General features: G+C 57.0%; 2 protein-coding genes, 2 long non-coding RNA genes and 1 other non-coding gene across 6 annotated transcripts; 4 read left to right on the top strand and 1 right to left on the bottom strand.

Moving 5' to 3' along the window:
• Positions 1 to 98: 98 nt before the first annotated feature.
• On the top strand, positions 99 to 1247 carry LOC108963993 (uncharacterized). Its single transcript, XR_001992595.3, has 3 exons — positions 99 to 134; positions 607 to 667; positions 1108 to 1247. It is a non-coding gene; the product is annotated as an uncharacterized LOC108963993 (long non-coding RNA).
• Positions 1248 to 1481: 234 nt separating this feature from the next.
• TMEM223 (transmembrane protein 223) lies at positions 1482 to 2639 on the top strand. The gene is made up of 2 exons (XM_030233941.2): positions 1482 to 1765; positions 2069 to 2639. The coding sequence occupies exons 1-2, from the start codon at positions 1507 to 1509 to the stop codon at positions 2362 to 2364; spliced, it is 555 nt and encodes a 184-aa protein (XP_030089801.1). The 5' UTR covers positions 1482 to 1506; the 3' UTR covers positions 2365 to 2639.
• A 1211-nt stretch (positions 2640 to 3850) lies between these two features.
• LOC115484808 (U2 spliceosomal RNA) lies at positions 3851 to 4041 on the top strand. Its single transcript, XR_003945499.1, has one exon. It is a non-coding gene; the product is annotated as a U2 spliceosomal RNA (small nuclear RNA).
• On the bottom strand, positions 3914 to 5347 carry LOC127061247 (uncharacterized). 2 transcript variants are annotated; one of them, XR_007780685.1, is made up of 2 exons: positions 5237 to 5347; positions 3914 to 4235 (listed from the first exon to the last, which is right to left on the bottom strand). It is a non-coding gene; the product is annotated as an uncharacterized LOC127061247 (long non-coding RNA). The 2 variants fall into 2 exon arrangements; XR_007780684.1 differs by lacking the exon at positions 5237 to 5347 and adding an exon at positions 4453 to 4556.
• On the top strand, positions 5129 to 8914 carry LOC103825173 (heterogeneous nuclear ribonucleoprotein U-like protein 2). Its single transcript, XM_050987854.1, has 2 exons — positions 5129 to 5874; positions 8770 to 8914. The coding sequence occupies exons 1-2, from the start codon at positions 5247 to 5249 to the stop codon at positions 8814 to 8816; spliced, it is 675 nt and encodes a 224-aa protein (XP_050843811.1). The 5' UTR covers positions 5129 to 5246; the 3' UTR covers positions 8817 to 8914.
• The last annotated feature ends 10 nt before the right edge of the window (positions 8915 to 8924 follow it).

Below are 8924 nucleotides of genomic sequence, written 5' to 3'. Positions count from 1 at the left end.
ATGGCTCCAAAATCCCTTAAAAATGGCTCCAAAATCCCCCTGAAAATTGCTCGAAACGGCTCCAAAATCCCTTCAAAAATGGCTCAAAAATCCCCTGAGCAGCAGGAGGGCATGAACCTCGAGTGGTCCCAGAAGTGAGTCTGAAAGCCCCAAATTCACCCCAGAAATCCAAAAAAATCACCCCAAAACCACCTGAAAATCCCCCTGAAAATTGCACAAAAATCGCCTCGGAAATGGCTCCAAAATCCTTCAAAAATGGCTCCAAAATCCCTTCAAAAATGGCTCCAAAATCCCTTAAAAAATGGCTCCAAAATCCACCTGAAAATGGCTCAGAAAGCCTCCCAAAAATGGTTCAAAATTCCCTTCAAAAGCAGGTCAAAAATCCCCCTGAAACAGCTCAAAAATCCCCCAGAAATGGCTCAAATAAACCCCAGAAATGGCTCCAAAATCCCCCTGAAATGGCTCAAAACCCCCTACAAAATCCCTAAAAAAATCCCTCAAAAAGCTCCCAAAATTCCTCCATAGAAGTCCCTGAAACCTCCCCAAAAATGTTCCTGAAAAGCCCCAAAATCCCCAAAAAATGTGAATTTCTCGGCGGTGTCTCAGGTGCCTCCAGGACAACGACTGGGATTACGGCCAGGCCGGCCAGGTCTTCACCCAGCTCAAGGTCAGCTTTGCCCTTTCTTCACTTTTTCCCCCATTTTCCCCCATTTCTCCCCCATTTTCCCCCAATTTTCCCTATTTTTCTTTAATTTTTCCCATTATTTTTTTTCTCTATTTTCCCTCATTTTCCCCCATTATTTTCCCCCATTTTCCCCCTCTCTCACCCCGTTATTTTCCCCATTTTTCCCTGTTTTTTTCCCCATTTTCCCCATTATTTTTCCCTTTTATTTTCCCCCAATTTCCCCATTTTTTCCCCATTTCCCCCATTATTTTCCTGTTACCTGTCCCATTTTTCCCTGTTATTTCCCATTTTTCCCCATTCTCACCCCGTTATTTCCTGTAATTTCCCCTTTTCCCCCATTCTAACCCTGTTTTGTCTCCTTTTTTCCCCTTTTTCCCCCTTTTTTCCCCTTTTTTCCCCTTTTTTCCCCATTCCTGCCCCAGCTGGAGGGGAAGATTCCGGAGGTCGCTTTTCTCAAGTGAACGTTGGAGATCCCCGCCCCCTCCCCGGGCCCCGCTCCCGTGTTCGAGCCCTTTCGATGCCCCGAGTTTTGTAAATAAACCGATGGATTATTGATTATTGATTAGTGATTAATAATGAATCATTAATGATTATTAATTATCGCCGCGGCGCCTTTAAGGGGGGGGGCGCTGAGGGCAGGGCGGGAACGCGCCAGCAACAAAGATGGCGGCGAGCGCGGAATCTGATTGGTTAATACGGAATTAGCGCCACAGCTTATTGGCTGAGCTTCTACGTGCAAGCTGATTGGCTGCGGCTCCGCTTCTGCCGCATCCCATTGGCTGGTGCGCGGCGTGACCCGGAAGTACCGGCGGCCGCCCGGCATGGCGGCGCGGGCGGCGCTGGAGGTGGCGGCGGCGGCGGCGGCGCGGGACGTGGTTCTGTACGAGCACGACCGCGGCCGCTTCTTCCGCCTCGTGGGGCTCTTCTGCGCGGGCCAGGGGCTCTTCTGGGCCTACCTGGCGCACTTCGCCTTCACGGCGCTGCGCCCGGTGCCCGGTCCCGCTGCCGGTGCCGATGACCCGCTGCGACCCCGCGACAACAAGTGGCGCTTTGGGTTCACGGCGTCCTGCCTCACCGTCGGTACCGAGAGAGCGGGGCCGGGACCGGGGGGAACCGGGGGAGGGAGCGGGGTCACACCGGGGGCACGGGAAGGGCACCGGGGCTCGCAGCGGCTGCGGGGGGGCGGGACCGGGATCGGAGCGGGGCTGGGGCGGGAAAACCGGGACCGAACCGGGGCCGGGCCGGGCTGACGAGAGGGCACCGGGACTCGGGGGAGGATGTGCGGGCTCACACCGGGCTCGGGGGCGGGAACCGCGGCTCGCACCGGGCCGGGCGGTTCCGCCGTCCCCACGGTGTCCCCCCGCTCTCTCTCCCGGTGCCCAGGCTCGCTGACGGTGGCGGCGGGCTGGCTGCTGCCGCTGCGCTCGGTGGCGCGGCTGACGCTGCTGCGGGGCGGCTCCGCCGTGGCCATCGGGACCCCGGGGCCGCTCGGTATCGGGCACCGGACGCTGACGGTGCCGCTCCGGGACGTGTCCGGCGCCGCGCACCGGAGCGAGGCGGCGGCCGCGGTGCCCATCAAGGTCCGGGGCCGCCCGTTCTTCTTCCTGATGGACAAACGGGGGCGGCTCCGGGAACCGCGGCTCTTCGATGTCACCGTGGGGGCGGCCAGGAAGCTCTAGGGGACACCGGGGACACCGGGGGGGCAGCGCGGGGACACGGCGGTGCTGGCAGCCGGTGGCACCTCCTGCCGTCTCCTGGCACCCGGTGTCACCTGCGGTCACCCAGTGTCACCAGTGTCACCTCCTGCCCCCACCACGGCTCGGCCTTTGTCCCAGATTGTCCCCAGCTGTCCCAGGTTGTCCCCAGCTGTCCCCTGTCACCCCCAGAATAAATTGGGGACCCCCCCGGCTCTCTGAGGAGGGGATGTGGGGGGGTCCCCACCGGGATTTTGTCACTTCTGTCACTTTGTGTCATCCCACAAACGCGGGGACCCCGTTCGGGGGCGGATTGGGGGTCTCACCTGTCCTGGGGGATTTGGGGTCTCACCTGTCCTGGGGGGATTTGGGGTCTCACCTGTCCTGGGAGGGATTTGGGGTCTCACCTGTCCTGGGGGGGGATTTGGGGACTCACCTGTCCTGGGGGGATTGGGGGTCTCACCTGTCCTGGGGGGATTTGGGGTCTCACCTGTCCTGGGGGGGGATTTGGGGACTCACCTGTCCTGGGGGGGGATTTGGGGACTCACCTGTCCTGGGGGGGGATTTTGGGGTCTCACCTGTCCTGGGGGGGATTGGGGGTCTCACCTGTCCTGGGGGGGATTTGGGGACTCACCTGTCCTGGGGGGGATTTGGGGTCTCACCTGTCCTGGGGGGGGATTTGGGGTCTCACCTGTCCTGGGGGGGGATTTGGGGTCTCACCTGTCCTTGGGAGGGATTGGGGGTCTCACCTGTCCTGGGGGGGATTGGGGGTCTCACCTGTCCTGGGGGGTTATTGGGGTCTCACCTGTCCTGGGGGGATTTGGGGTCCCAACTCCCCCCCCCAACCCGGGACAGGTTTTGGGGCGCTCGGGGCCGTTCTGGGGTGTTTGGGATGAAGGGGGTGGGGTCAGGAGGGGCCCATTTTGGGGTTTTTTGGGGGGGTTTTGGGGTTTTTGGGGGTCCCGGCTCCGTGGGGGGGAAGGTGGGACCCCAATAGGGAAAACGGCGGGGGCGGGGCAGGGCGAATGCAAATGAGCGGGCGGGTAATCACCATAATATCTCGGCGGGGCGGGGCTTGTGCGGAGAGAGGCGGGGTTATGCAAATCAAAGGGTAATTGGAAACCAGGCGGGGCGAATGCAAACAAGGAGGCGCAGTCGGCCAATCACGTTGCGAGGCTGGAAGAAGCGGTGGGCGGGGCCAGGGGAGATAACCAGATGACTATTTACATAAAGAGGCGGGGCTATGCAGATTTATTACTGTAAAATGAGCGAAGGGCATGCTGGGATGATGTTTTTTGGGGCATTTCAATGTTTTTGGGGTCGGATCGTGCGGAACGCGGGAGAAAAGCGTGGGATGAGCCCGGGAAAGGAGCCGGAACCGGGGTGCGGGGGCTGCGAGCGCGGTGCGGGGGTGGCCGTGAGGTGCGGGCGGGCCGGGCGGGTTGGGGCCCGGAGCAGAGCAATGTCCGCTATCGCTTCTCGGCCTTTTGGCTAAGATCAAGTGTAGTATCTGTTCTTATCAGTTTAATATCTGATACGTCCTCGATGAGAGGACTTTATATTAAACGGATTTTTGGGCTCGGGAGTTGGATCCGGAGCTTGCTCCCTCCGCTCCACGCATCGTCCCGGTATTGCAGTGCCTCCGGGAACGGTGCACCCCCACCGGGGACCTTTGCTTGGTGAAAAAAAGATTTAATGATTTCGTAAACTTCTCATTGCACTACACAATGCGTTTATATGTGGGGTCGGTCCTGGCCGTCCTTGTCCCTCCTCACAGCGCTCCGCAAAATGGCGGCGCCTTCCCCGCGCTCCTCCCTCAGGATAAACTCCATCATTTCGCCGCTTGCAGGGTGAATCTGGAGTTTTGTGCGGGTGATAATAAATATTGACAATGTTTAAAGTGTGGTAAAGGAGAGTTGAAGGGTTTTATTGAATGAATGCGTGAGGGGAGTTAGGAATAGGAACGCGAGTTTCCTGAGGGAAACGAGGCCCGGACTCTATTTCCTACTGAACAAATCTCGTTTATTTTCTGTATTTTATACATTTTTTTACCCTTTTCCCCCCCTCCCTTACCACCAGCGCGCCGCGCGCTCTCCCCGCTTCATCCACCGAAACAAAATGGCGGCGGCGCGGCGGGCGGGAAACTGCGCGTGAGGCGAGCGCCCCCTTCGCCCCAATCCGCCAATCGGAGAGCGGCTTTTCGCCGTCGCCGGGCAGAACAGCGCGGCCGGGGCCAATCAGAAAATCCGAGCGGCTGGCGCGGGCCGCGCGCGGGGAGGGAAGGAGGGGAAGCGGCGAAGCCTCCGCCACACTCGCAGCGACCGTTGCGCACGTAGGTGGGGCTGAGGGGAAGGGGGGGGGGGGAACAGCGGCGACCGCGCCTGCGTGCGGCGCGAGCGACCAGCCCCACGCATGCGCCGCGCCTGCGCGGTGATGGGGCGCGGGCGGGGTTTGTTGCGGCGCGCAGGCGCGGCGCATGCGCGCGAGGGGCGGCGCGCGGCGCGCGGGGGGGCGCGGCTGAGGGGCGGCGGCGGCGCAGGCGCGGCTGAGGCGGCGGCGGCGGCGGGAGCGGGACGGGCCCGGCGATCGCTCCGCGCTCCGGCCGCCCCCTCCCCGCGCCAGCGGCGGCGGCCCCGCCTCGCGCTCTCGCTCTCTTCTCCCCTTCTCCCCCCCCTTCTCCCGTCCCTTCTCCGCCCCCTTCCTTCCGCCCCTTCCCTCCCTCAGTCCCCGCCCCGCGGCCTCAGGCCCGGCCCGGCCTCGCGCTCCGGCCTCGGCGCCGCCGCCTCAGCGCGCCCGCGCTTCCGCTTCCCTTCCCCCCCCCGCCCCGCGGCCCCTTCCCCCCCCCTTCCCCACACACCGGCCCCGCCATGGACGTGAAGCGGCTGAAGGTGACCGAGCTGCGGGCCGAGCTGGGCCGGCGCGGCCTGGACGCCCGCGGGCTGAAGGTGGAGCTGGCGCAGCGGCTGCAGGAGGCCCTGGACGCCGAGATGTTGGCGGCGGGGCCCGAGGAAGGCGGCGGCGGCGGCGGCGGGGGAGGCCCGGCCGCGGCCGCCTCGAGCTGCGCAGGGGAAGCGGGGCCGGCGGGAGGCCCGGGCGGGCGGCCCCACGGAGGGGATGAGGAAGAGGAGGAGGAAGAGGAGGAGGAGGAGGAGGAAGAGCAGGAGGAGGAGGACGAGGAAGCGCTGCTCGCCGATGAGGACGAAGCGGCTGCCGCGGCCCCCGAGGCGGCCCCGGCCCAGCCCGGCCCCCCCGGGGAGGAGGAGGAGGAGGAGGAGGAAGAAGAGGAGGCGGCCCCGGCCGAGCCCGCGGGGTCGGAGCCGCTGCAGCCGCCGCAGGAGGAGGGAGCGGCGGCCGCGGCCGAGGCTGAGGCGGCCGAGGGAGGAGGAGGAGGAGGAGGAGGCGGCGGCGTGAACGGGGCCGAGCGGCCGCCGGAGGAAGCGCCCAGCGGGGATGAAGCGGCCGCGGCTGAGGCCAAGGAGGAGGAGGCGGCTGCGGGTGAGCGAGGGGGGAGAACCGGGACCGGGAACCGGGAAAGGATCCCCGGGAGGGAGCGGGGATGGAACCACCGGGAACGGGATCCCCGGAACCGGGCAAAGAACCCCGAGATCCTCGGGAGGGGAGCGGGAAAGGAACTTGGAAATGCTCGGGAGGGACCCCCGGAACCGGGCACGGGGTCCCCAAAATGGGGAAAGAACCCCCGGATCTCTGGGAGGGAACCGGGGAAATTCCAAAAAGCGGGAAAAGCCGGGAAAGGCCCCGGAGCCTCGTGAGGGACCCCTGACACAATTCCCGGTTTTCTCCCAAAAATCCAACCTGGGGCCCGTCCCCATCCTTGGGGGTTTTGGGAATAAAATCGGGATAAAGGCGCGATAAAATCCCCGAATTTCCGCCTGGGAAAATCGGGATTTGAGGGAGAAAAAAGCGGGAAAAGTTTGAATTGCGAGGGATTTTTGTGGAGCCGCGGCTGAGGGGAAATCAGTGGAATTCCCGGAATCGGCCAATTCCGAGCTGGGGTTGGGAAAAATGGGAGGGAAAAGTTGGGCAAAATTTGGGGTTTTAGGGGAGCAAATGGGGATGGGGGAAAATTCGGGCGTAGGAGGGAAAAAAATCCGGAATTTTGTGCATTTCTGAGGGAAAAAATCCAGATTTTTGCGCATTTTGGAGGGAAAATTCTCGGGTTTGAGGGGGGAATTTTGAATTTGGAGAAACAATCCAGGGGAAAGTGTTGGGAAAATTGGGAAATTCCTTTGAGGATTTTTGAGGGGAAAATTGTGATTTTTTTTTTTAAGAGGGAAAATCTGGATATTTAAAGAAAACTGTGGATTTCTGAGGGGAAAATGGGAATTTTTGGCTGGAAAATCTAAATTTCTGTGAGGAAAATCTGGCCTTTTTTCTTTTTTGAGGAGAAATTCTTATTTCTGAGCAAAAATCTTGATTTTTGATTGGAAAATCCTGGGATTTGAGGAGAAATTCCTCATTTTGAAGGGAAAAAATCAGATTTTGGGAGGATTTCTGGAGCTTGGCTCACCCTGGAACAGAATTTTATTGGGGTTAAAGTGAAATTATTCCCATTTTTATCCCAGACTTTGACTTTTATGGGGTTAGAGCTGGAAAATTTCTGTTTTAGGAGGATGGAAAATACAAAACTTGGATTTTATGGGAATATTTCCAAATCCTGAATTTTCAGGGTTTTTTTTGCCCAAACAAGGGAAAAATTGGGATTTTTATTTTTGTGTTCCTTGGCTGCTCCTGGTGGATTTATTCATTTTTAATTTGGATTTTCCCGTTTTTGGTGAATCTTGGGCTGGGATTTTTCCTTTTCCATGAGAAATCCCAGGGGAATTTGACATTTTTTGGAGGATTTTAAACATTTTTGTGGCTTTTTTAAACCCATTCCAGGTGGGAAAATCGATCCCAACTCCAAGAGTCTCACGGACTGCTTTTATTTCATTCATTTTTTAAGGAAAAAAACCCCAAAATTTTGGGCATTTTTCACCACTCTAAAAGTGGGAAATTCCAAATCCCCTTGGAAAGCTTTGATTGAAGTAATTTTTAAGGAGAAAAATCTGAATTTCAACCCAATTCCAACCTTTAAAATCTGGAGAATCCCTCCCAGCCCCAAGGGTTTCTTGGCATTTTTCGCTTTAATTCCATTTTCAAGCACAAAAATTTCCAAATTTCAGCCAATTCTGATCCCTCTGAAAGCTGAAAATCCACCCAGACTCCAAATGCCACAAAGTGAAGCTCGGCTTTCTTTCACTTTAAGGAAAAAAAAGGAAATTTTGGCCAATCTTTGAGGCTCTCGGGGAGGGACTCAATCAAACCTTTGGCCCTTCCATGGAATGTTCAGTCTTGGTTGGACGTTTAAGGGAAAAAAATGGAAATAAATTCAGATTTTAACCCTTTTTTCCCTGGGAAAACGAAAATTAATTCAAATTTTAACCCTTTTCCCTCAGAAAAATGGAAATAAATCTGAGTTTTAACCCTTTTTTTCCCCCAGTGACAGTCAGAAAAATGGCAGTAAATTAAAATTTAACCATTTTTTCCCAGGAAAAATTCAATTAAATCCAAATTTTAACCCTTTTTTTTTTCCACAGAAAAAGCCAGAAAAATGAAAATAAATCCATATTTTAACCATTTTTTCCCTATAATAAAATGAAACTGAATCTAAATTTTAACCCTTTTTTTCCTGGAAGAGCCCAAAGAAAAAAATTGAGTAAGTCTGAATTCTCTTTTTTTCCCCAGGAAAATGAAAATAAATTCCAATTTTAACCTTTTTCCCCTGGAAAAATGGAGATAAATTCCAGTTTTAACCCTTTTAATTCCAGAGGAGCCAGAAAAATGGAACAGAGGCTGAACTTTAACCCTTTCTTCCCCAGGAGAGGATGGAAAGTTTGAAATAAATCCAAATTTTAACCTTTTTTTCCCAGGAAAATGACAATAAATCCAAATTTTAACCATTTTTTCCCCAGGAAAATGCCAAAATTCCGGATTTCCCCGGGCCCAGCTGGGATCCCCGGCGGTGTCCCACTGTTTGTGTTCCCCCCTTGGTGTCCCCTTGTGTGTTTTGTGTTCACCGGTGTCCCATTGGTGTCCCCTGGGTTGTTGTGTCCCCTGTGGTGTTCTCCCATTGGTGTCCCGGTGTTTGTGTTCCCCCCTTGGTGTCCCCGTGTTTGTGTTCCCCCAGTGTTGGTGTTTCCCCCGGTTTGTTTGTGTTCCCCTGGGTCCTGTTTGTGTTGGGTCCCCGTGTTTGTGTTCCCCCCTTGGTGTTCCCCCATTGTGTTTTTTTGTGTTCCCCCCTTGGTGTCCCCGTGTTTGTGTTCCCCCCTTGGTGTCCCCCTGTTTGTGTTCCCTCTCCCCGGTTGGGCTGACCCCCCTCTCTGGTTCCAGGGGAGGAGGAGGACAAGGCCAAGGGCGAGGCCGAGCGCCGGGGCTGAAGCGGCTCCGGGACGAGAAGGACGAGCACGGCCGGGCCTGGCACGAGTTCCGTGAGGAGGCCTACAACAGCCGGTGGGCAACTGGGATGGACTGGGATGGACTGTGAT

The sequence above is a fragment of the Serinus canaria genome, unplaced genomic scaffold (genome assembly GCF_022539315.1).
Source record: "Serinus canaria isolate serCan28SL12 unplaced genomic scaffold, serCan2020 HiC_scaffold_352, whole genome shotgun sequence".
Lineage (NCBI taxonomy): Eukaryota > Metazoa > Chordata > Aves > Passeriformes > Fringillidae > Serinus > Serinus canaria.
This window is presented reverse-complemented; position numbering and strand designations above follow the sequence as displayed.

Bases quoted from the DNA above. Each gene is read 5' to 3' on its own strand.
- LOC103825173 (XM_050987854.1), top strand. From the start codon at position 5,247: ATGGACGTGAAGCGGCTGAAGGTGACCGAGCTGCGGGCCGAGCTGGGC. The intron at 5,875-8,769 runs GTGAGCGAGGGG...CTCTGGTTCCAG, and splicing joins GGAGGAGGAGGCGGCTGCGG to GGGAGGAGGAGGACAAGGCC.
- TMEM223 (XM_030233941.2), top strand. From the start codon at position 1,507: ATGGCGGCGCGGGCGGCGCTGGAGGTGGCGGCGGCGGCGGCGGCGCGG. The intron at 1,766-2,068 runs GTACCGAGAGAG...CCCGGTGCCCAG, and splicing joins GGCGTCCTGCCTCACCGTCG to GCTCGCTGACGGTGGCGGCG.